Below are 23,834 nucleotides of genomic sequence, written 5' to 3' on the forward strand. Positions count from 1 at the left end.
AAGGCAATTTTTCTGCCTTGTGTCATCAGGAGACTTGAGATGACCCATCTAGGAAGCTCAGCAAGTCAGCAGCATCTGCCGCGGTTCTTCCAGTTCCGTGGGATGTCGGCATGTCCGGGCAGGGCTCTATGTGGGCTGGCCTGTGGATTCGGGCGTCAGAACTTGAGTGGGTGACCCGTGAACTTGGGTAAGGGATGAAGCAGGGTACTTCGCAGTGGACGTGCCCAGTTTCATCATTACTCCGGCTATCGTTATCAGTCCTTCTTTTTTGTTAGCAGCTCAGTCGGCCAGATTTCGGTTTAACAACAAGAACCACGGATGGCATTTCCTCCGCTGTAACCTTGATTCTTGTTTGGACCATTGAACTTATTCAGTTCCAGGCAAAGGGCCCAGTTCTGGGCGGTTCACAGATAGCCGAGACCAGTCGAAACGGATCTGGAATACGGAATCAGCTCACCTTCACCCGGTAGCCTCTGCGCATGTACAGATTCTGATTCTGCATAAGAGAGATCAGATGGCGCCGAACGGAACAGTGAACGCAAATAATCGAACCAATAACCCGTAGCTTGGGCTGTTGATCTTGGATGCAGCTGCAGGAGAAAACAACCGTCATTGGTATCAGATCAGCAGGGCTTATGCGGGCGGGTTGGTTAGTATTTGTGTTTGGTTTGAGGAGGAGCATACTTGTAGTGGTGGTGGGAGCTTTTCCGCCACCACCAAGCGGGCGCATTCGTTCAGCTCCATCGTCCGGAGCCTTTCGGCAGATGTACCAGGCGCCGACTTTGAGTAGTTGAAAAATCAAACTAGAAAAATAAATAAAAGTGACAGATTAAGTTATGTATAGCATCTACGGAGCGAATCCACCCAAAACGAGGATGTGAAATCGCTCAGTTCGGGGAGGTCGCCGTCCGGAATCCCGCCAGAAGATTAGTGGCAGAAAGTAGTAAAGGCAGTCGCAGTCATAGTGGAGTGGCCCTAAGGGGGGTTCATTTAATCGAGCCGGGGCGATTTCGTTTTCGGTCACGATGTGGTTTTTGCCCCCCCTCCATCGTCCTCTCCCTCTCTCCTCATTATTATTCCTCATTCCTCCTCTTCTTCCTCTTCTTCCTCCTCCTCCTCTTCTTCTCCCCGTTCTCGCTTCCCATGGGTCGAGGCCGCCTGGAACTGTATCCGGACTGCCTCACTTTCGCTTCCCTCCTCCTCCTCCCCGCCCCCTCCGACTAGCGTTTGTTTCACTTCGCCTCCCACGCTCTTTCCCTTCCCCATTACATTACCATGTCCATATTAATCGCGTCTCTGCCCCATCCGTGATCGATCTGCGTCGCCATTGTCGTATGCAAGCATGCAAATCGTTGTTGCTAGCTGTACCAGATCGATGACAACCCAATCTTCGCTGCCAAAATGGATATGATGTCAAACGGGCCTGCGACTTTTGCGCCTGCCGCAACTTCAGGCTCCGATCTCCATTCGACTACCAGTTCGACCGGCCCAACCCTCGCTGCGACATCTACCTCTTCTTTAGCCTCCCTCAATGACTACTCCAACTTTCCCCTGATCCGCCAGGGCGATCGCACATATCTTAGAGACCCCGAAAATAACTACCCTCTCCCCTGCGATCTTCAGGAGATTCATCGTCAGACCCTGCGCTCGCTCATGCTCATGCGCGTGTTCGGGGGTCCATTCTGCAACCCCCACCTCGCCGACCGTCCCCCAAAGCGGGTTCTGGAAATCGCATGTGGTTCAGGCCTCTGGTCCAGTATGAGCCATGAATATTTCACTCGACGCGGCCACCGCAACGTGTCTTTCCACGGTATCGACATCGTTTCCGTCGCCCCCGATCTGCGCAAGAAAGGTGTTCATTGGCAATTTCGAAGGCACGACCTTCGGAAGCCCCGCCTGCCTTTCCCCGACGACTATTTCGACTTTGTCTTCATTAAGGACGCAGGAATGTGTCCAGCTAGTCCGGCGCTGCAAGCGTCCGGGTTAAGCGAGCCACTGAGGGTGCTCAAATCTGGCGGAATTCTGGAAATCTGGGACTCTGACTGGGTCTTTCGGTCCTTGCTTCCCAATCCCGCACCCGCTCGCAAATTGGCGTCAAGGGAACAAGAGACGGCCGATGCGACCGCGACTTACACCTTTTCTTCCGCAACCCCATTCACACGAGTTCAGAACAAGTTTCTCCAGGACTATAACTCTTGGGTCGAAAAGGCCTTTGACCGACGCAAATTGACAGCCTTGCCGTGTGCGACAATTGGCTTGTCTTTCAACTCAGAAGTCGATGTACTAGAGAACGTTGATAGTCGCCGCATCGCTATCCCGCTAGGCGAACTACGGTGGGAACGTGAAGGTCATGGGAAGGATCCGGTCGGCGCGTCACGCAGACAGTTGACCGCAGATCAATTGTCCATCCGGCGCACGGCCCTTTTGACCGTAGTTCAGATGATTGAGGGCATGGAGCATATCCTCATGGAAGCTAGCGGTAAGACCAGAGATGAATGGGACAGGTGGTGGGCTGCCATGATTGCCGATCTGTTCCAGAAGGGAAGCCTCGCGAATGGGGAGTGCTTGGAAGTAAGCGCTTGGTGGGGACGAAAGAAATGAACCGTCTGTCAGTGAAGAGGATACAAGCTCAATTGCCGGTAATCTGGCGAACGCGGGAAAGAAAAAAAAAAAGACACGGAAAGCGTCGTGACCATTGGTCTCTCTCATATTGGTGATACCCCACTTTTTCTCCTTTCAGTTTTCGCATATATATATTCCTTGGTGTAATATTCTTGAGAACGTGTTATTAAGGCTCCATGGTATTTTGAACGGCCGGGATCATTTAATTTTCATAGCGCTGTTTCAAGGTGCGATATCGCTTCAGATAGTACCTGGGCGCTTTTGGTCAGCATTGGTGCTGACATTGTCGAGCCTGATTTATCTCGATAATTATGAGACGATGAGTATTCGGATGGACATGGTTGATAGGCAGAATTAAATATAGATGAACTAGTATCAAGCCTTGCGGGCCTGGGCCTTCGAGTTTCACATGCTTCACCGTTTGTAGATAAGGAATTGCAGGCAGTCTGGCGCCGATGTGATTCCGGTAAGGGAGGGGCACACGGTAACTCACAATGCTTCGATTTCTGTAGAATAGAACCAATTATCAGCTCGGTTTCAATACCCTGGCAAACAATAGGAAGATTTGTCAAACGTACCCTTCTTGACAAATTCCGCCCTAGCAATACCTTTTCGGATCTGTTCCTCATTATCCAGATGCGCTTGGCTGGAAAACGCTTTATGTAACCTGTTCCGATAATATTCGTAGCCTAGGGGATAATTGCGACCAAGGAAGAGCAGCTCTATCGATGGCGTGGAGTCAGCTTGCTGGCTGCGAGACACTCAATATTGTGAAGAAATGACTGGAAGATGATAGCATGCGTGAAGTAGGGGTGATGCACATACCCTTGTATATATGTATGACCTGCGCGCGAAGTTCCGGATTCGTCATATTGGATGGTGTTGCCAGTCAATGGAATAGGGGGGCCAGGACTCTCCGAAGGAAGTGGGAACGTGGAGGAGGAAGAAGTTGTTTGTCCCTCAGCTCTAGGAAGAAGTTAGCCGGAACACAACTACCGGTGACGTCGCACGGGCGGAATCCTTACTTGGTGCCTCGGAGGAGTAACCGTCCAGTAAGCACTTATTATACTAGCTGTTGTATAGGCTGGTAAATTATGATTATAGGATTGGATGAATGGATTTCTTTAGATAATTCTCAAGAGCGTTGAAGTGACAAAGTATCTTTCGAAACCTTGGTGCTTATTAGTATCTGATGGTTGTAATGGGTGGAGATATGTCCGGGTGTCTTGGATTGTTAAAGGATTATGACGTTAGATTTGCGCAGTGTCTGGTGTAGGGATCTAAATCAACTGCACTGGCTATTTGTGCTGATCAATGAGGAAGATGCATGATATACTGAAACATATCCATCCAATTGTGAACACTTAGGTTGCCGAGCGATCATCTTGGTTGACATACAGATGCATATATTCTACTTACTAGCCTCAATCCATCCAGGGCCCGAAGCTGGAACAGCTATTAGTAGCGCAATGGTAGTTAGTAACGCCTGTATATCGTAAGTGCTAAGCATTGTATACAGACTATCACTATTCATGTATCGGATCTCACATAGGGCTTATCGTAGAAAGCAAGCATAGGGGTAACAAGCAAGCACCGGCCATGTCAGCTTGCGGAGAGAGGGAAACAATGCGCGGGGCTAGCCGAAGCTCCAACCGCCCGGACAACTAGCCGAAGTGAGAGAAGCTCCTCGGCTGGAAACAGCGACATTCTGACATTTGACAATAACTAGCTTCACCTATTCTCAAATTATAATAATGTCGCTTCAAAGATTCGGAAGGCGACCCCTGGTTGGATTTGCCGCTCAATCTTCATCACTTACCACCCGACTCTTCTCCGTCTCGACCGCATTCCGAAATGCCCCCGTTTCCACCCCCGGGACAACGCCAAAGAAGCCTCATACCATCGATCCACGATGGTTGACCATGACCAAGCGAAGAATTGGCAGATGCATGATGTTCGGCTTAAAGCCCCCGCAGATTCAAGAAGCCGGGGAGATCCTACAGCAGATTGCAAGGGATTGGCGAGAATTGATCGCTGGCAGCGAAGGCTATTTGACAGATGAGACACGAAGGGGGCTATTCCAACAGAGCGTTGCGTGGGGAGAGATGGTATGATATAGATTCACCTGGTGCATGGCAGCTTACATATGGCATGATGCATAGATGCTAATGTAGGCGCTTGCATTGAACAGGACAGCATGGTAAGCCAGGAACTTCTTTCAAGCAACAAGTGATGTCGACTAATTCGTGAGTCTAGGGTGTGTATACTTCTTTCTAAAGCAACATTGGGTCAGTGGATTACAGCAAGGGGTCTAACATCATGAGCGTCTGATTAGGACATGTGAACAACGTCACATACCCCCGATATGCAGAGACGGCGCGCGTGTACTATACCCGCAACTTTGCCATGCATATAGACCCGGCCCATAAGACAGAGTGGATGAATCTTGTCAGCTCCAAGGGCATCGGACTCATACTTCGAAGTATCAAGATTGACTACAAATTTGTACGGTCTTCTCAGCTGAGATATAGGACTGATCGCTAATACTTCGTCTCTCTTTGCAGCCCATGACCTACCCTGATAAAGTTACGGTATATCATAAGCTGGTTCACGATCCGACATCCCCTGATGCACCCCGTCATGGGTTCTATCTCCATGCGATGATAGTCTCCGAGGCTCGCCAACGGCCCGCTGCCCGCGTTTCCGAGGACCTGGTCATCTATGACTACAAGGCAATCAAGAAGGCGGAGCTTCCGCCGTTTGTCATGGAACAGTTCAAATCCACCTGGGATCTTCAAGAGAAAGCTAAGAGATATTGGCAGGAGCGCATCCTTGATATAGAAACGAGGGTCCGTACATTGGAAACAGAGAGCTGGGACCGGGAAGATGCGGTCGAGGATACCGGATCTGCGAAGCAGTGATGTAGCAGGCTGAATTCCCGCTTTCGGGCAACTTTGCAGACCGACAGATCTAAGATCGACAATGTACATAGTAAATGAGGAGGATCGAGCGTAGGGCACTGGCATAGATTCTGCTACCAAGCGCGTACTGTAAGCACAGGGGTGCGGTAACGTATGGAAGCTTACTGGTAATATATCGATCTACACGGCATACAGTATGCGTATTGATACTAGCTGTATTCCATCACTTCAAGTCTTCTTGGGCGACATAAACCTTCATGAGGAGACTCATCATCACATCTTGAACTTAATCTTCTTTGTACGTCCTCACATTGACATTTTAAATCTGGCGTAACCTGAGACCTCTTCATCACCTCCCATCTCACCCCAGAATGGCATTTGGTCTTCCAGACATCCTTTGGAGTGGAGTCAGATCAACGATGGCCATTGGCTGTCCGAGGAGGAGACTACAACAATCAAGGACGAAACATAATGCAAGAATTTCAGGTCACACAGAGCTCAAATCTCTTACTGTCTTCGTGAGCTCGCTGACCATAGATTGCTACAATTTCCCAACCAATTGCGTCGTCCAGCCTCATATCGGTTTCTGAACCGATTTAAGGAAATGCCATCATTTTACCATCTTACACCACTGATTGATGGTGCCTTATCTCTCAGAACATGTGGGCGAGACACAACAACAATTCTGAGATGTCTAAGTTTTACATGTCCTCCGTAAGGCGATGGAGCTCGGCGACACCATGACTATCCGGGTTGGTCTAAGGCATGAGTTGCAACTTATGAGGAAATGATGTTGACGCCAAAGCTAAACATGCTGCTGTTCTCATTCATGGGGAAGATATTTGGCCATAAGTCTCTTCACCTCGTGCATTGGCCCTCCTACGTCTACCTCCAAGATCTATCAGAAAAGCACCAGCGCAGCTTACGTTGACTGACAAAAGCTTTGCATCCGTCTGCAAAATATTCAGCTCGAGATTCTCAGTGGAGGTGTAGTGTCGATGTTCTGAACATCGGTCTATGTCAATTGAAGAGCCCGGTTGACTCGGCTCGGTTGTCGGCAGCTGATAACTACTTACCTCTTGAGGCCGAAGCTCAGGTCCACAACCGCCATGTGATGCTTGGCCTAGCTCTCTTTACTATGGAACTGATACTCAGGCATAATGTTTGACTGCTCTAACTTCTCAGGCTACAGGTATGCAGATGAGTTGATAGCGACTCTGACCAGCCATCTAGAGAAGTTTCACACATAGTTTGTGCAGTAACACAAGATCATGGTTGCCGTGGAATCCGATTGCAATTTGTTGGTTCGTCACGGCTTGACCCGCTCCATTTGCGCCACAGAGTCTCTTCTAGACCCTCCCGCCTAGTGCCTCTGATCGGAAGCTTTGCCGGATCGGTATCAGTTCCAGTGTCCCAGTTAATTGCTTGGTTTTCCAAGCTTTGACGCCAGTCTTGGGTTATGAGGCTCACCACAGGCAAAATCGTTTACCTACGAGGGACAGCAAGGAAAGTACATCTGGTCTCGCACTGTAATACTACTAGCATCAAGGGTCCAATACCCTGTGTTACAGCCACAACGACACGACAAATGGACGGGATATCCCTGGTAATCATCTGACAAGGCTTGCGGGGCTCGACCGGCAAACCCTTCAATTTAGTCAACGCGTCTGTCCACTTTAGGGTAGAAACGGTCGATCATCCATCCGATTCCAAGGCTAGTCGATCTCTGTCCGTGAAAACGGCAATCAAGTCAGGATACTTGCCTATCGAGCTGCAGCCAGCCCGATATCCGGCGTATGACGAACATTCCAATTAGCCTGTGATTCTAGGCAAACTGCCTGAGCAGCGACAATTAAAGTATCAATCGCTCCTACGGGGCAGATCAAGCGAGAAAAGTGATGATTTTGCTAGTGTGGAGATGTTTCGGTGAAATACCGCTGTTTGGTATGATACAGTATTTCCTATATATAGCTGGGCAACAGCTGGGTATTGAAGCTTATCTAATCTCACACCTACTGCCTTACCACAAGATGTCGTCGTCGTCAGTCTTCGACAAGATTCCGATGGAGACGGGCTATCCCCCAGATTGTCGGTGTCAGCTTGCTTTTTCCTTCGGGTCTCGTGAATTGCAATTTTGGTCCTTCTAATCTCCATTAAGCAGGGAACCAATGGCATGTCAATGATCTCCTTACAGGGTGCTGTTTCGGACTTGGCACGTATAAGCATTACGAGCATCATTTATCGGCTGTACAACCTCCCACGCAAGTGTCAACTGACAAGTCCAACGGGCCCCCCATATGACTAGAGAGCTGGGCAGGATATGCTTATCTTGACTTGCAAGTCACGAGCTAGACGACATATGGGCTTCTTCGTCTGCCCGTTTTGAACTCTACGCAATCCAGCTGATGGAGAGATAACCAACTGGGTTTATGCAATATGGACGGCACATATGACTACCCACGGCCTGGTAGCTGCCAATGAGTTGGTGACGGTGTTGACCATGGTGAGTTTTCACAGCTCTGTCCAGGAAATGCCCACGCGAACAACCAAAAGCTCTCCCGTGAAGGATGGGATCGCCAGATCGTCCTGTCTAGTTTGGGCCCTAAAGTCCTGGATTACCCGATAAAGCACGACCCCGGGTCTTGTCAGTGGTTAGCGGGTAAGACGTGATATGTAGGGTGACTGCGTGAGAAGGAGGGGTAAATGGACATTAACTGGCGCTGATTTCCGTGAGCCTATGAATGATGGCTGCAATAGGAGGGTAAGGTCAGAATGAACACGTAGTCCACCCCCGGCTTACGAGGCCGGCGTTCAGCAACCATCAGTCCATAAGTGCTTTAGACCGGGAAGCTTAAGGTCTGGTTGTTGCTAGGTGACGGGGGTATTACAGCTAGCCTACATGTGCAGATTGGTTGACAATAGTTTTCTCTATTGATCTGTTGGGGAAAGTCAAGTGAAGATTTGCTTTTGTTGCTTATGAGCATGTCAAGGGAAAGATGAAGACGAGCGTAAGTTGCCTTGCGTTGATAGGAGGCTTAGATCCCAGCAGCTGTGTAGAGCCGTCAAAGACAGAAATACTAGCTGTTCGAAGCAACTAGTGGCTGAGATTTAGCCCCCATATCAATGCCTCGAGCCGGTGCCGGTGTCAGGAAGCAAGCTTACTCTTGAATGATGTGGCTGAAGAGCCAGGTGTCAGTTCATGCCCGTAATTGTCCTGTTTTGTGGACACGGTTGTTGAAAGATCCAAGCAACTTCAACCTTCACCAGAACAAGAGGTCCTATTGGTCTCTTTAGCATCCACGATCTCCATGGCTGGTCTCAACCTCCAGATCGCCCCAAAAATCGGTCGAGGGAAAGGGAATCTGGATAGCCAACCAGCCAACCGGAAGACAGCGCAGTGAGGGTACGTCATGTAATGTATGATAAATGTCAGTAAGGAACCTCCTGTATCTGACAGGGTATGTATGGTACCGTGACAGGGAAGGGTATTATATGTAATGCCTAAGGCACCCACAGCCGGATTGGCTGGAGGTTGGCCGCCTTGCTGCCTTAGCGGGATTCCCTCTCGACGATCCGTTTCCAACCTTTCGTCGTTTCGTCTTTTTCCCGCCTCGTCTATCCAGACCCAAAAGTCTACCAAACCTCATTCATTTTTCCCTTCTCTTTCCTCCCACCTCCTCCCCCGCCACCCTCTCTTACTCACCGTCTTCCATATCCAATCCGATTCACTCTTGACTTTCCTTTTCTTAACCTAGTCTTTACCTCTACCGATTCTCTATCCCCTCTTGTCATTCCTTTTCCCGTTCGCTTCCTGGGTGCTACCTCCCCTCCCTTTCCTTTCCCACTCTCATCACCCCTTCTTCTCTCCCACCCCCCCAACTCTTCTATTTCCCCGACGCTGTCTCCGTCCTCAATTCTCGCCTGGTCCAAGTCCTTGGCTCCTTCCTGCCAAGCTGACTCGGACCTGGGTGTTAGGCTCCCTCGTCCATGCCACGTTCATCGGCCACGGCTAGGAAGAGTCATAGCAATCGGCATGAGAATGGTCTCGTCGGTCCCGGAAAGAAAGTGAACAAGCAAAAGTCCAATGGAAATCTGAATGGGAACACCAACGGCGCCTCTGCCCCGAACTCTGGTCCCTCCACACAAGTCGACTGGCCCGCATCTCGCTCGTCCAGCGATTCGGCTCTAACCTCATCGGCAACCACGGCAAGCAAGGTCAACGGCTCGGCGGACACCTCGAAGGCGGATGGCAACGGGCGCGGCTTGCTGAACGGGTATGCTAAGGGTAACGCGGACATGTCTTATGGCCAGACGAATGGCGCCGTGCCCCAGAATGGCGGACTTGCCGGACAGGCGTCGCGGCGAACGGAGAAGCCGGCGACCGGTTCCAAGAAGTCGGGCTCTATCAATCCACTCCAGCTCGCGTCGACGATCCTCAAGTCCTGCCCGATGTACGACACGATCGCCATTCTGATCTTCCTTTTGCAGCTGCCGCCTATGGTTCTCACTCTGGTTCAGTTCCTCTTTGCTTCCCTGACCTTCATGCCTCCTAGCGGTGCAGCGTCTGGCTCCTTGACCTCCAACTTCGACATCTTTCAAGGCCCCGCCGGAACGCCTTCTCTTGGCACAATGATCGCCATGGATGGATTCTGCTTACTCTTCTGGGGCCTTTTCATGTGGACATGGGCGCAGAACTTTGCGCTCGATTTAGCTCACGTTCAAGTTGCCATTACGCTAGGTGGAGGAGGTTCGGGGAAGAATGGAGGGGTCAATGCTCTCTGCGTTGGCATTGTTCTCGTATTACATCTTATCCGCAGTAAAGGTATACAGGATTTTGTTATAGGTCATCTGCTCTCCGCCAAAATCGTCTCGCCTGATTTCTTATCGCAATATTCACATCTCATGCCCCCCGAGTTTCGTCGCACGGAACCACAAAGCTCCCCAAGTTGGATGCGCAGTCTCCTCGCCGTTCACATCTTGGCTCAAGCAGGCACCGCCATGGCAAGAAGATCGATGGCGAAAAACCGGTCACCGGCTCCCCCTCGCAACGGCAAGCGCGTTGATACCGAAGCCTCTGCCGGGTCGCAGACACAAATCGATTCTGCGTTCGAGTCCGGGGCTAGCGTATCTTCCTACATCGGTGCCGATGGTCAACTCGTTACGCCGGCAACTCATAAGGATGGCAGAGATAGACTCATGTCGGCAAAGAAACGCAGAAGGCAAGCCAATCAGGTCCGGAGCCGTCAACCGTTCTGGGCTGCACTCGCAAGCACGAAGGTGACGGTGATGAGGGAATATGAGCATTCTAGGGCCCTCAACAAAACCGGCAGGGGCCTTATGATGACAGAAGAGGATCTTCAGGGCATTTCGTTGGATGATGGACTTGTTTGGATAACCGAAGTCGATAGCTCTACTATCAAGTTTGCCGCGGGTGACTTCACATCCGTGGATGATCCCGCGCTTTCCGGAGTCTGCGAAACTACTCGTCTGGGAAATGATGAAACGGAACCTTTTTACGTCTGTGTCAACGGCGCATTGTGGGCAACGGCAACGATCACCAAGGTGCAAGACGCTCCGAAGGGGTCAAACACGGTACACTGGCGGGGCGAAGTCTCGGGACTTGCTCCTAACTGTGCCTACACTTGCTCCTTCGTGCGGAGCGATACTGATGAAGAGATCTGTGTCATGAGCGTCAAGACACCTGCTGCAACTGACGCGGAACAAGGTAAGGGAATACCTCGTTTGGCCTCCGGTTCGTCCGAAACAGTTGGCTCACATCGGCCACCAGCAGTCTCTTCGATCCCAACTCCTCCGCAACCTTCTTATCGTCCGTCATCACCGACCACTACGCTCAAGAATTCGATCATCAACGCCGAGGCCAAACTGAATGAGAAACGCGCCCGGTTAAGGAAAGCCAAAAACGACCACAAACTCGTCATCTCCAAAATCAGGAAGGAACTGGATAACTACAACCATCGTCTGCAGAGTGGTACCGATGAGAACCGACAGAAGCAGCGCTCGTTACAGCTTGAGAGAAACATTAAGCAAACGGAGGAAATCACAGCCGCTCTTGAAAGCCAACTCGACAATTTGGAGAACATTCCCGAGGAAGAACTCGAAGAATGGTCGGCCCAGAAGTCTAAGTACGAACGGGAGTTGGAACAACTCAACTTGGCTAAGGAGGAGCTCGTTTCTGCTCGGGCCGCTGTTGCTCGTGAAGTGTCGTCATTGGAGTCGGAGCTGAACTCGGCTATCCAGAGAAAGGAACGTCTTCAGGGCCGCCGTACTAGGGTCAATGAACAATACGAGAGGATCGTCTCTGCCAACGCCCAAGGCTTGAATGAGCGGGAGCGCCGTGCTGCGGAACAATTCGCTCGGGAGCAGGACCAGGCGAAGTTAGAGGCCAATTTCAACGAGCAGTTTGCCAGCATCAGCCAATCCGTGCAGGAGTACCAGATGCGCACCAACCAATTATGGCAGCAAGCTGCTGCTATTGAGCAAGCCATCCAGCAGCAGCAACAGCAGATGCTCTTGGATTCTGCCCCGCTTACTCCCGAAGGGAACTTGCCTGGCACCAATCCTCTGACTGAGGCACCTGGCATATCTTTGGGGGCATTGACAACGACTGCGCCCAGCACCCGATCTCTCCTGGGACTTAGCTTTCCCGCGCTGAAGTCTAGTCCGCTGCAGCATGCCTCATCCCCTGTTGGTGCCGCTTCGTCTCATCCGACTAGCCCAACGCAGCCACCTTCCTATTTGCAACACTTTCCGACTTCCCCGCTTGGTAACACCGGCAACTACTTCGATACGGATTTCAGCTACCGTGACCGGTCATTCTCCAACCGGTCTGCGCACAGCAGTCTCTACGGTGCTGATTTCTTGGACTCTAACCGTCGTGGTCCCTTCCAGCTTGATCTCTCCGATGCGGTCATTGAGAAGCGGATGGATTCGGGCTCCGAGGGGGTAACTCCTAACCCGATCATGAGACCCATCTCCACCCCGTTCCAGCGGGCCGATAGTCGTGGTAGCGGAAGTGGTAGCGGAAGTAGCGGTGCAAGCGGTAGTGGAAGTGGCAGTCCCAGCTCGACGGGTGGTAAGGGCAACTAGGCGAGGTGAAGGGACAAGTCTGTGGTTCTCCCCACGAGTTCCATCTGTCTTGTTCCGGGTTGCGTTATGGTTCCAGTTCCTGCTTGGTCGTGTTCATCTTCAGACGTGATACTCAAGGTTGTATGGTGGTTTACCTGCTTCGGGGTTCCTTGGCCCAGACGAGTCCGCGGCCGCCGTGTGTCTTCCGTCTTGGTATTCCATCGCCTGTGGACAAAGAAATCTTGTGTCATATGTAGAGCCTATTCATAATTTGCCGAAAAGCCTGTTTCTGCACATTTCGTGGCTCCATTGTAGATGTCCATTTTATCGGTAGCATCGTAGCTGGCGTAAGTAACCCATGAGTTGCCGGTCAACAACCAGCTCCTTATGTATCATTTAGCCCCTCCTCTATCCACTCCTATATATTTCAAGCCTGAACATTATTAGAAATACTCGATTCGAAGCTCTCATGGACCACCGTCTTTAGTAGTTGTAAGTAGTAGACAACAATCCTGACAGACTTCATAGAATATCCTCATACCCGTCCACAACTGCTCTGAACAGGCAATCAAGAGACCCTTTATTCTAATCCAGTACCAAAAACAGAGAAAGGCAGGCTTACAATAAATACGTATAAGCACTGCAAAAAGAGATGTGCGACACCTCTGGGACTCGAACCCAGGCGGGCGAACCCACAGGCTAAACAGCTAGTACGGTAAGGTAGTAGCAGGCCTGCGCCTTAAACCACTCGGCCAAAGTGTCTGATTGGTGGAATTCTCCTCTAGATGCCTATATCATGCACGCAGCATGGAAGCATTCGCATCCGACATTAGGAAATTAACTCCATAATACATGATCCAATGACACGATAACCCTCCAAGAATACTTTGTTACATGAAAGCCCCTCCTGAATAGCATCGAACATGGTTGTAATTGTTTGCCGCTCCATACCTTCTTCATCATTCCTGACAGCCTACAGTAGACTGACTCTCTTACTGAAGTTACTGAGAGAGGTTCCTTGAGAAGGGACAAAAGGTACTGCCAAACTAGTGTATACCCAGTCTTCCAGCTACGCCTCAGAAGGACTGAGTAACACCAGTGACAAAAAGAGAAGGGGCCACATCTCAATGAAATGTAAATGATTCGCCACACAAAAAGATAATCGACACCTCTGGGACTCGAACCCAGGCGGGCGAACCCACAGGCTAATCAACTAGTACAGGAATGTAGTAGCAGGCCTGCGCCTTAAACCACTCGGCCAAAGTGTCAAGATCTGATAAAGTGGCAGCTGGAAGCGATTTGGAGCTGTAGAGCAGTAGTATATCTCAGGAGTTGAACATCTAAACATAATGCTGTATTTCAGACGGGCTCTTCTTACTCCCCGAATTACCCGGCAAAAATAGCATTATTGCTGGTGATTTCTAGGAAAAATGCACAATTGCGTCTCATATCTCCCATCACTCTCGCATGCAGTGCAGGCAGTGGCCCCTGAACAATTGGACGATGATTCAACTTGGTAAGGCCGATAACTGGCTACTGTACCATGGCACATGCATCCCATCCCGCATACCAACTTAAACCATCTCTGCTAGGGTAGGGTCATCACATACATATGTGTGCTGTATAATGCAACTAACCTAGCGTAAATGTGTAGACATATGCAAGAGATCACTGGTATTGAAATACGGTATCTGATTCCTCTTAATGTGCGACGTATAGCTACTTTATCCTCATTATCTGCTAGCACATCATGGAATCTATTACCTTCAGGATAGAGAGTCACTAGAGGCAGCCTCGCCACCATCCAATCAGACACTTTGGCCGAGTGGTTTAAGGCGCAGGCCTGCTACTACCTTACTGTACTAGCTGTTTAGCCTGTGGGTTCGCCCGCCTGGGTTCGAGTCCCAGAGGTGTCGCATATATGCATTTCTTTTTGCATTTCTTTTGATGATAGATAGGCGTTTAGATCACGATGCTTTTTGTTTTTGTCATGATTTCGTGTGGGGCTTTGTTCCTAAGGCAGGGCAAGGTGACTGTATGTATGATGATTGCATAGTATATTGTATGGAGAATTTTTATGATCGATTATGTCTATGTACATGTAATGGAGATATTGCTTGTGAGATCCAGCCGAAACCCAGGATTTCAAATATGCGTAATATACAGAAGTAAGTAAATCCTTGACAGGCTACCAGCACTCTAATAGTATGGTGTGTATGGCTCGTATCTAGAGCATCGGGTAATATAATTGGAGAGAGGCTTGAGTGACCACGGATTCTGAAAGCCGTCTTTTATATCTCGTGGCCCATTTCCCAGAAGTGAGTATTTGCGTACGTCAGGCAAAGGTCTCCAGCCTTTGTCTCGGAGTCAAGGCTCAACAGCTCTCCTGAAAGCGCTCGAACAACAGTTCCCACGACGATCGTGTGGTCCTGGACCTGGATACTCTGTGGGTGGAGCTGACACTCCAGTACGAATGGAAAGTCTCCCGATCCTGTGGTCGTAGCATCCTGCTTCCTCTGCAACAACGGAAGAGGTCTCCCGGAAGTCTCGTCACCACGAAGAGAATGTTCGTGCGCAACGAACTCATATTCACTCTTACCCTCCAAGAGGGACAAATTATGGTTGCCCTTGGAGAAGTCTCGTGCAAGGGTAGCGGTTGTCTGTCGGGGAGCGAGGAGATGTACAAGGAAGCGCTTCGACGATTGAAGCGCGCTGAGCGTCTCGGAGGGCCGGCGCACGTTGAACGATATGACGGGTTCCGGACTAAGGGTAACGGTGTTAAAGGAGGAGACGGTCATTCCGCGGAAGGCCTTATCTGCCGGACCGTTGGGATCGGTGGCCGTGATGATGGCGACAGGGTAAGGGACTCGTCTCATCAAGAGACGGACTTGATCGGATAATGAGGCGACATCATTCTTCGTATGCTGAGCCCCTTTCAAGTCGGATTGGGGGTTTCTAGCGGCTGCGGCGACTTTGGTGACCGTTCTGCGGGATTGCAGTTGACCGTATCGGAGAGCTGTTCCAATAGATGGTGCGCATTGCCCTTTACAAGGAAACAATCAGTTAATGAATACTAATTGAGAGCATACCGAGTATCCCAACTAACCTGTGATTTGGCCCACCGTCCGACAGGCCGCAAGTATAGATCTAGAGTAAGGAAGCATTATGATGCCGCGGCGGACGGAGCTCGCAGCTCACGGAAAGACGGGCAGAAGAACGGAGGTGAGGAAAGCAACAGAAAGACTCTCGGAGCCCTCCAAAGTCATCATGAAGACGCAGACACGAATTTCTCAGCGGTTCAATGGGCAACCATACTAGCCACCAGACCGTAGCACGCAAATTGATGGGTTCAAACAAAGTCGAGTTGAAACTCCGCGACAAGAAAAAGAGCAACCCACGGGATGCTGACATAATCCCCGTCGTTCCGCCCCGAATAATTTGTCTTTGGCCAAAGACAGACTGGAAGATCACCGCAGCGTCGCAGTCTCCAGTCCGATTTCTCCCACCTAGGCCCGGTATATTCAATCACCTCGCGGGCGTCCTCTCAATTACCAAATTCTCTTCCGGCCACAAAAAAGAAAAAACCATGTCCCTCAGCACTCCCCTCCGCCGTACCGCGGCCACCACCTCCCGTGTCCAGACCTCCACCAGCTTCATCTGTTCGCAATGCCGACATGCGTCTCTCCTTCGTCGTCCTAGACGCCCTTACCAATTCACCCAGCTGATTACCCTGACCGACGGCAGCACCTTCACCCACCGTACCTCTTCTCCTCTCCCCGTCTACCGCTCGACTCGTGACACGCGCAACACTCTGCTCTGGAACCCTACCTCAAGCAAGCTGAAGAGCGTTGAGGATGATGAGGCTGGTCGATTGGCGGCTTTCAGAGCTAAGTTCGGTCGCAGCTGGGATGTGAACACGCCTGTGGAGGACTCTTCCAAGACGACGGACAAGTCGGCACAAAGTAAGGAGGCTGCTGCTGCGGAGGCCGCTGCCGCTGCTGAGGAAGAGGACGACAACCTGCTGGATTTGATCAGTTCGTTTGGTCAGGAGGAGCAGCAGGCTTCTCAGAAGAAGAAGAAGGATTGATTTGATTGATTGATCTGATTGGGTTGGATTTGGGTTGTGCTGGGGTGTATGTATGATGATAGTGTGGGCGATTCAAGGACCTTTTATTCCAGTTTTCTTTCCTTTTCGATGTTGTTATACGATACAGATCTTGTTCGGCTTTATGTACAGTACATCATACCATTTAAATGGAGTTTCAGCATCGGTGGTTCAAGACTTGTTTTCCCTGGAGTGTAGCCATTGCACTATCTTTGAGTCGATGTGAATGAACATGATTAAAGCCATTACTATACTACATTGGAGAAGCCATTGATATCAGGGCGCTGCTGTAGTGATCCATCCCATTGAATACGTATAAACGACTCGCCATAAGAAAATGAACAAACGTGCGCCGCTCCTCTCAGTAAGCAGGCAAAGTGATAATCAACGTTGGGTAATACCGCAAAGCGGAGGGTGGAGGGGACATCAACAAGTCGTCGCTTTTCTTTTGTACAGAGTCTGACAGGTAGGGAAACCGCCTATGCCTCCTCTGCCGGAGTAGCTTCAGCGGTTTCCTCGACTGCAGGGGGCGCCGAAGCATCGCCCACTCCTGCGGTGCCGTAGAGGGGGTTTCCTTCTTCACCCGCATCCAGCTGCAAGAGGAACGTTTCCCAAAGCTCGATCAACTGTGAGACCTATGTTAGCAAACATTTGTCAAAATTGCATACCGGACAAGTAGCTGCTCACCTCTTTTTGGGCTTCCACTGCACTCTCCAAGAAGGTCTCAACCCCAGATTTGAAATCCTCCACCTTCTCCTTCTCGAACCGCTGGAGTTCATTTCGCATAAGCCGACCCATATCCTCGAATAGTAGCCGAGCCTGATGAACTTTTCTCTCGGCATCGGCCACATCGGCATTGACTTGGGTCAGGCGATCCTGCTGCGTCTTGCCTTGCCTGAGGAGCTTCTCTTGCGTATGTTTGCGCTTCTGCATTTCCGCTTCCGCCGCGTGCCAGCTATGAAAAGCCTTCTGACGCTGGGAGAAAGCCGTCTTCACACTTCCAATCAAACGAAGATACTCGTCGATTGTGATTCCCAGAGTGAGAACATCCTGTTGAGCTTGGCGTTCGTACAGCTCCCTTATGCGTAGCTGTAGGTCGGAAAGGCCATCGAGGGGAGTAGAAAGCGCAGGAGACAGCTCGACAGCTGCCAATGCATGAAGGGAAGCCGAAAAGTCGCCAGCAGCCTCAGCCAGTCCCTTGCGCTGCGCTACCACTGTGTCGACCGATTTCATCAATGCCTTCAACTGATTCTCCAGGGCGTCCATGTAGATCTTGCGGTCATGGAACCACTGAAATTGTCAGCACGGCTACCTGCTCGCACTCGTAGACAAACTTACATCATCATGCTCGACGAACTTTCCACCACCACCGACGTTAATGCCAAAGGAACTGAACATGCCCTTGTTCTGGCCAAGATCGGGTTCCCTGTTTTCCTTGTTTTTCACGTCCATGTTAAAGGTCTCGCTCTCGAGGAAAATCTTAAGATCGCCATCATGCTGGAGAATAGGGTGTGCCGCGATTTTGTTCAGCATCCGCTCAAGAGCAGCCCTCCTAGACTCGACGAAGTTCGTATCGAAACGGCCCACCGCTTGCTTCTCCGGAGGAGGGGGGACAACAACACCGGGGTTGTTGTTATGCATTGAGTTATAGAGCCAAAGGAAGTCACGGTATCTGCGGCTGACCGTAAACTCCGGTTGTCGGTAGGCTTTGGAAGTCGTCTATATGTAGCATGAGCAGTGTCCTACAGCATCCCACTAGAACGACATACCTTGGTTCTCACTTGATACACAATGTGACTGCTGGTGAGGTCTCCAACTTTGTGCGGATCCCCGACAGTGATATCGAAGGTCGGGTTCGCAGCCTTTTCCACGCTAATACTGGGTTCTGATTGCCGTTTCGCCCCTTCCGCCTCACTCGGAGGTTGTACTGGCGGAGGTCCTCGAAATCCTGCACCATCCTCTTCCAGATTCACGGAATCCGCCAGGCCAGTTCCTGCGGACGCTTGGGAGGCAGATGATGTGGGACGAACATTGCGCCCTGAGAACTCCTTCTGCGGCGGGGCAGGTGCCTGCTCAAGGGGACTAGTTTCCGCCTTATCCCCGAGCGGACCAAGGGGATCAAACGAGTCATCCACCGCCTCTAACTTCGTCGCTTGCGCATTGATCCTTCGGGTGCCTCGTGGGCCTCGTCGTACAGGGGAACGGGGGGCACTGGGGCTAGCTTGTTGTGTCGGTTGGTCGGGAGCTGGGAGATGTCGTCATCAGGTTAGAAAGCTCGGACAAGAGGTACAGAGATGCAAGATGCTCTTTAGGGACATACACGTTTCCTCTACTTCGGATCGGGATGCTTGATGGGTGGTGCTCGATTGCGAAGGCACGTCTGCATAACTGCGTTAGACGAAGCACGATGCGATTGTATCCGTGACTGCCTGGTTGCTTACCGCCCCACGGGGAGTCACCAGCGTCGAGATCCATGAGAGATGTGGGTATCAAACTGGGATAGATCGGAAATCAAGAGGTATCAATTAAGAATAGGAATTAGCTGGAGAATCGAAAGACGGCGTGAGGGGTTGGGGAGAGACCGCAGTCGGGGGAGTTGGAGGGAGCGACCAGGTTGCCGTAGTCCGATGATCCGCGCCGTTGTCCAACTACGGATTAGGGTTCCCCCGCCAAGCTTGATGGAGGACCTTCAGGCTGACCTCCATTTGAACTTGCAACTCTTCCCAATGTTTCTCTACAAAAAATGTCTTTTCTGCCTATGCAAAGACACGTGGATTTCTATTCAATGCTTACAGTTTGGTGAGCTCAAGCACTTGGCAAGGAACACACTGGCCTGCTGGATGGATTCCAATACCAAGCCAGTACATTCCCCGAGATACATCCTAAGCACTCAAATTCCCGGCCCCCGTTTCTTACAAAGAAGTACTGGACTACAGTATTTCTTCAAGTGAAGCAGTTATTTATTTCATATGTATCATCATCATAGCCGTGCGGTCCTATACAGAAGACCTCCAACTGCTGGACTACACAGAATTGAGCGTTTCAGCGAACAATTCCTTCAAACTACGTTTCTTTCACCCAAGGGAGACCAAGCTTGTGCATCTCAACAGCAAGCTGGAACAGGTAGTCTAGACTCTCGCACTGAGTCTTGGCTTTGACGACGTCGTCTCCCCACACATAACTAGACACATACATGAGCCCGCCGTCACTTGAAAGTCAAGGGTTAGAAGATGAGAACTTACATTCCGTGTCTCCGCACAAGGACAGCATAGGTGTCCGGGTATTCCTCCATCGCCTTCTCCAAGCTTCCCGTGAGGTCTTCCTCAAACGCGGTGTTATCGATGATCGGGATGCGAAGAGTATCGTAGAATCCCATCATGCCCTTGCCCTTGCCACGGGGGATACCCTTGATCTGCTCAATGTTGCTAATTTCAAAGCAGGCGTTCGGGCCCTTTTCGCGCTCAACCAGGAGGGTCACCAGGACCGCCCACTGAGAATGAGTGTGGATACAGCAGCCAGCCCCGCGCTCAAAAGCGGCAAGGAACAGTGGCGTGCATGCCGAGGGCTTCAGGTCGAGCGGCTTGCGAATGTATTTGCGATCGGACGGAGGGTACTTGGGCGTAGGGAATTCCAAGACGAAGATGTTGTCGGATTTCATCATCTCCTTCTGCACACCAGAAGGAGCGATGAATATATGGTTATCGCGACGAATGGAAGTCTAATGCATAATAAATAGTGATCAATTAGCGGTTAATCACGATCGCTCTGGAGGTGCAACAGTGCTTACCCCGCCACCAGTACCGGTGACCCAGCCCCAATTGTAGAACCGGCGACAGAGATCAGGGATCAAGTTGGCGGGATGCTCGGGGTCAGACGACTGGACCAAATGGTCATTGTTCTCCTTTTGGATTTCTTGGGCCATGGCGATGGTTATTGCGCGTGGTTGGGAGATCGATTAGATAGGAAGAGACAGCTCGGGGCGATCGGCTTTAGAGTGATTGTCACGAATCCTCTAGCGCTAAATCTGCAGTAGATCTTCCCTAGATCCTGCGATGAGAGAAATAGAATATATATTGGAAATACAGCGACACTGCCTTGAACGTCGTACAGGTGAGGCAAGAGGAGGTTTGACAGAAAAATAAAAAAACTGTCAGGCGGCGGGGAGGGGAAAGCAGAAGCAAATCACCTCACTAACGCCTTTGGGTGGATTAAGGTAGCGGGGGGAGTGTGTTCGCGCCATCGCCGACCATTGGTGGACAAGCAACGGAAGAAGGAAGTAATCCATCTAGTAGTCTGAACAGCGTGAGTCTCTGTAAGTCATAGTTCCCAAGAGAAGGAAAAACCCGGATCTTTTATGTAGGTCATTGAAAATGGACCACAAGGTCCTTTACTTCATCCAGTAATAATACTTCCTGTAAACATTCTCAGCTGCTGAGAAATAAATTACATATGACAGTCACTGGATTCCAATTCCATGAACTGCAATTCTTCTAGACTCTGGGTCTACTTACTAAATTAAATACAATCCCGAGGAACGGACAAATACCAGCAGCCGATTTGCACCCGCAGAACATTGGAGAAGCGCGACTAGCCAGATCGGGCAGGCGGGACCTTTCCCCAAGGAGCAGCGGCAGCGGAAGAGGCCACCTTGAACTTCCCAGCTTCATGCATTACCTTGCGTCTTCTTATATAACCATCGCTCCAACGGTTCCCTTCTTCCTCTTCTCCTCTCCCTTTACCTTCCCCGTGCAGCTACTTGACTGTTGAGCTTGCCTTTCTCTCTCTCTGATCCACATTCACCCTCTCCGGAGGTTCAATTGCTGGTGCGCTTTGTTCGCCTTTGTTTGTTTTCCTTCTTTTCTTCCTCTCTCGGACGTTCTGGTTTAAGAGCGCCGGTCGCTATCCACCATGCGTTTCAACGCTGCTTTGACTTCTGCCCTGGTCTCCTCGGCCTCCATCATGGGCTATGCCCATGCTGAGGAGACTGAGAAGAAGCCCGAGACCACCTCCTTGGCCGAGAAGCCTACTTTCACCGTGAGTATCTCCGCAGACCGACAAGAGGTGCTGCCGCGCCCTGCTAACTACGTGCTTCCAGCCCACCTCCATCGAGGCTCCTTTCTTGGAGCAGTTCACCGATGACTGGGACTCCCGGTGGACTCCCTCTCACGCTAAGAAGGAGGACTCCAAGTCCGAGGAGGACTGGGCCTATGTTGGTGAATGGTCCGTCGAGGAGCCCACTGTCCTCAAGGGTATGGAGGGTGACAAGGGTCTCGTCGTCAAGAACGTCGCTGCCCACCACGCCATCTCGGCCAAGTTCCCCAAGAAGATCGACAACAAGGACAAGACTCTGGTCGTCCAGTATGAGGTGAAGCCGCAGAGTAAGTGTGACAATTGCTGCGCATGCTCGGTGCTGGGACGCTAACGATAGTCACAGACTCCCTTGTCTGCGGTGGTGCCTACCTGAAGCTTCTCCAGGATAACAAGAAGCTCCACCTCGACGAGTTCTCGAACGCGTCTCCTTACGTGATCATGTTCGGTCCCGACAAGTGTGGTGCTACCAACAAGGTAAGAAGGATCTTGCTAAACGCTGCTTAGTGCAGGCGACTGCAACGGGGACTAACAACTAGTTTCTTAGGTTCACTTCATCTTCCGTCACAAGAACCCCAAGACCGGCGAGTACGAGGAGAAGCACCTTAAGGCCCCTCCTGCCGCCCGTACCTCCAAGGTCACCTCCGTCTACACCCTGGTCGTCAACCCCGACCAGACCTTCCAGATCCTGATTGATGGCGAGTCCGTCAAGGAAGGTTCTCTCCTTGAGGACTTCAACCCCCCTGTCAACCCCGAGAAGGAGATTGACGACCCCAAGGACAAGAAGCCCGCCGACTGGGTTGATGAGGCCAAGATCCCCGACCCTGAGGCTACGAAGCCCGAGGACTGGGACGAGGAGGCTCCCTTCGAGATTGTCGACGAGGAGGCTACCATCCCCGAGGACTGGCTTGAGGACGAGCCCACTAGCATCCCCGACCCCGAGGCTGAGAAGCCCGAGGACTGGGATGATGAGGAGGATGGCGACTGGGTTCCTCCCACTGTTCCCAACCCCAAGTGCCAGGACGCCTCCGGATGTGGTCCTTGGTCTCCTCCCATGAAGAAGAACCCTGACTACAAGGGCAAGTGGTCTGCTCCCTTGATTGACAACCCCGCCTACAAGGGACCCTGGGCTCCCCGCAAGATCGCCAACCCTGCCTACTTTGAGGACAAGACCCCCTCCAACTTTGAGCCCATGGGCGCTGTAAGTGTACCTTTCCATTGTAAGGCTTAGGCTTTGAGTGACTAACGATAATGCAGATTGGTTTCGAGATCTGGACCATGCAGAACGACATCCTGTTCGACAACATCTACGTTGGCCACTCCGCCGAGGATGCTGAGAAGCTGCGCCAGGAGACCTTCGATGTCAAGCACCCCGTTGAGCTGGCTGAGGAGGAGGCCAACAAGCCCAAGCCTGAAGAGAAGGCCGCCGAGCCCAGTGTTAGCTTCAAGGAGGACCCTGTGGGCCACATCAAGGAGAAGGTCGACAACTTTGTCCGCCTCTCTAAGCAGGACCCCATCAACGCCGTGAAGCAGGTTCCTGACGTTGCCGGTGGTCTTGCCGCTGTTCTCGTCACCATGATCCTCGTCATCGTCGGAGCCGTTGGCGCCAGCACCCCGGCTCCTGCTCCCACCAAGAAGGGCAAGGAGGCTGCTGGTGCTACCAAGGAGAAGACCGGTGCGGCCACCAGCTCCTCCGCGGACACTGGCAAGGGTGGTGCTACCAAGCGCACTACCCGCTCTTCTGCCGAGTAAACCGGTGCAGCTATCAGTGGAACAGCACGCAGGGAAGAAAGGAGAGATAAAAGGCGAAAAAAGTCTAAAACAAACAAACAAACCAGGGATATCCTAACTACATTGTGTTTTTATTTTATACCTCTGTTGCAGCGTTCAATCAATGATTCATTCTGATTCCATGGAGGAAAGGCTAGTGGGGCATCAGCTACCGCCTATACAAGGAAGAGGATAAGCAGACCTCAATTGGGGGGTTTCTTTGGGAGGAGGTTAATGCAAGT

At 51.2% G+C, this 23,834-nt stretch overlaps 10 protein-coding genes and 3 non-coding genes across 13 annotated transcripts; 7 read left to right on the plus strand and 6 right to left on the minus strand.

The window, feature by feature from the left end:
* Positions 1–1,401: 1,401 nt before the first annotated feature.
* On the plus strand, positions 1,402–2,601 carry AKAW2_20884S (class I SAM-dependent methyltransferase; the record flags this gene model as incomplete). Its single annotated transcript, XM_041685646.1, has 1 exon — positions 1,402–2,601. One exon carries the CDS (start codon positions 1,402–1,404, stop codon positions 2,599–2,601), a length of 1,200 nt encoding a protein of 399 aa, XP_041539710.1.
* A 510-nt stretch (positions 2,602–3,111) lies between these two features.
* On the minus strand, positions 3,112–3,493 carry AKAW2_20885A (electron transfer flavoprotein regulatory factor 1; the record flags this gene model as incomplete). The annotated part of the gene is made up of 3 exons (XM_041685647.1): positions 3,112–3,128; positions 3,201–3,344; positions 3,448–3,493. The coding sequence occupies 3 exons, from the start codon at positions 3,491–3,493 to the stop codon at positions 3,112–3,114; spliced, it is 207 nt and encodes a 68-aa protein (XP_041539711.1).
* An 883-nt stretch (positions 3,494–4,376) lies between these two features.
* On the plus strand, positions 4,377–4,855 carry AKAW2_20886S (uncharacterized protein; the record flags this gene model as incomplete). Its single annotated transcript, XM_041685648.1, has 2 exons — positions 4,377–4,730; positions 4,814–4,855. The coding sequence occupies 2 exons, from the start codon at positions 4,377–4,379 to the stop codon at positions 4,853–4,855; spliced, it is 396 nt and encodes a 131-aa protein (XP_041539712.1).
* Positions 4,856–5,189: 334 nt separating this feature from the next.
* Positions 5,190–5,543, plus strand: AKAW2_20887S (thioesterase family protein; the record flags this gene model as incomplete). Its single annotated transcript, XM_041685649.1, has 1 exon — positions 5,190–5,543. The coding sequence occupies one exon, from the start codon at positions 5,190–5,192 to the stop codon at positions 5,541–5,543; it is 354 nt and encodes a 117-aa protein (XP_041539713.1).
* A 3,987-nt stretch (positions 5,544–9,530) lies between these two features.
* On the plus strand, positions 9,531–12,650 carry AKAW2_20888S (putative ubiquitination network signaling protein; the record flags this gene model as incomplete). The annotated part of the gene is made up of 2 exons (XM_041685650.1): positions 9,531–11,268; positions 11,335–12,650. The coding sequence occupies 2 exons, from the start codon at positions 9,531–9,533 to the stop codon at positions 12,648–12,650; spliced, it is 3,054 nt and encodes a 1,017-aa protein (XP_041539714.1).
* Positions 12,651–13,286: 636 nt separating this feature from the next.
* Positions 13,287–13,391, minus strand: AKAW2_t20021A. Its single transcript has one exon. It is a non-coding gene; the product is annotated as a tRNA-Ser (tRNA).
* Positions 13,392–13,792: 401 nt separating this feature from the next.
* Positions 13,793–13,897, minus strand: AKAW2_t20022A. The gene has a single exon. It is a non-coding gene; the product is annotated as a tRNA-Ser (tRNA).
* A 543-nt stretch (positions 13,898–14,440) lies between these two features.
* Positions 14,441–14,545, plus strand: AKAW2_t20023S. The gene has a single exon. It is a non-coding gene; the product is annotated as a tRNA-Ser (tRNA).
* A 375-nt stretch (positions 14,546–14,920) lies between these two features.
* Positions 14,921–15,793, minus strand: AKAW2_20889A (flavin reductase family protein; the record flags this gene model as incomplete). The annotated part of the gene is made up of 2 exons (XM_041685651.1): positions 14,921–15,672; positions 15,736–15,793. 2 exons carry the CDS (start codon positions 15,791–15,793, stop codon positions 14,921–14,923), a joined length of 810 nt encoding a protein of 269 aa, XP_041539715.1.
* A 422-nt stretch (positions 15,794–16,215) lies between these two features.
* AKAW2_20891S (mitochondrial 54S ribosomal protein bL31m) lies at positions 16,216–16,716 on the plus strand (the record flags this gene model as incomplete). Its single annotated transcript, XM_041685652.1, has 1 exon — positions 16,216–16,716. One exon carries the CDS (start codon positions 16,216–16,218, stop codon positions 16,714–16,716), a length of 501 nt encoding a protein of 166 aa, XP_041539716.1.
* A 497-nt stretch (positions 16,717–17,213) lies between these two features.
* VPS5 (sorting nexin 1) lies at positions 17,214–19,209 on the minus strand (the record flags this gene model as incomplete). Its single annotated transcript, XM_041685653.1, has 6 exons — positions 17,214–17,360; positions 17,422–18,024; positions 18,073–18,453; positions 18,504–18,979; positions 19,055–19,114; positions 19,176–19,209. 6 exons carry the CDS (start codon positions 19,207–19,209, stop codon positions 17,214–17,216), a joined length of 1,701 nt encoding a protein of 566 aa, XP_041539717.1.
* Positions 19,210–19,797: 588 nt separating this feature from the next.
* mde1 (methylthioribulose 1-phosphate dehydratase MDE1) lies at positions 19,798–20,656 on the minus strand (the record flags this gene model as incomplete). The annotated part of the gene is made up of 3 exons (XM_041685654.1): positions 19,798–19,915; positions 19,977–20,452; positions 20,522–20,656. The coding sequence occupies 3 exons, from the start codon at positions 20,654–20,656 to the stop codon at positions 19,798–19,800; spliced, it is 729 nt and encodes a 242-aa protein (XP_041539718.1).
* A 986-nt stretch (positions 20,657–21,642) lies between these two features.
* clxA (calnexin) lies at positions 21,643–23,574 on the plus strand (the record flags this gene model as incomplete). The annotated part of the gene is made up of 5 exons (XM_041685655.1): positions 21,643–21,768; positions 21,830–22,112; positions 22,169–22,299; positions 22,370–23,023; positions 23,080–23,574. The coding sequence occupies 5 exons, from the start codon at positions 21,643–21,645 to the stop codon at positions 23,572–23,574; spliced, it is 1,689 nt and encodes a 562-aa protein (XP_041539719.1).
* Positions 23,575–23,834: the final 260 nt, after the last annotated feature.

This window comes from Aspergillus luchuensis, chromosome 2 (assembly GCF_016861625.1).
Source record: "Aspergillus luchuensis IFO 4308 DNA, chromosome 2, nearly complete sequence".
NCBI lineage: Eukaryota > Fungi > Ascomycota > Eurotiomycetes > Eurotiales > Aspergillaceae > Aspergillus > Aspergillus luchuensis.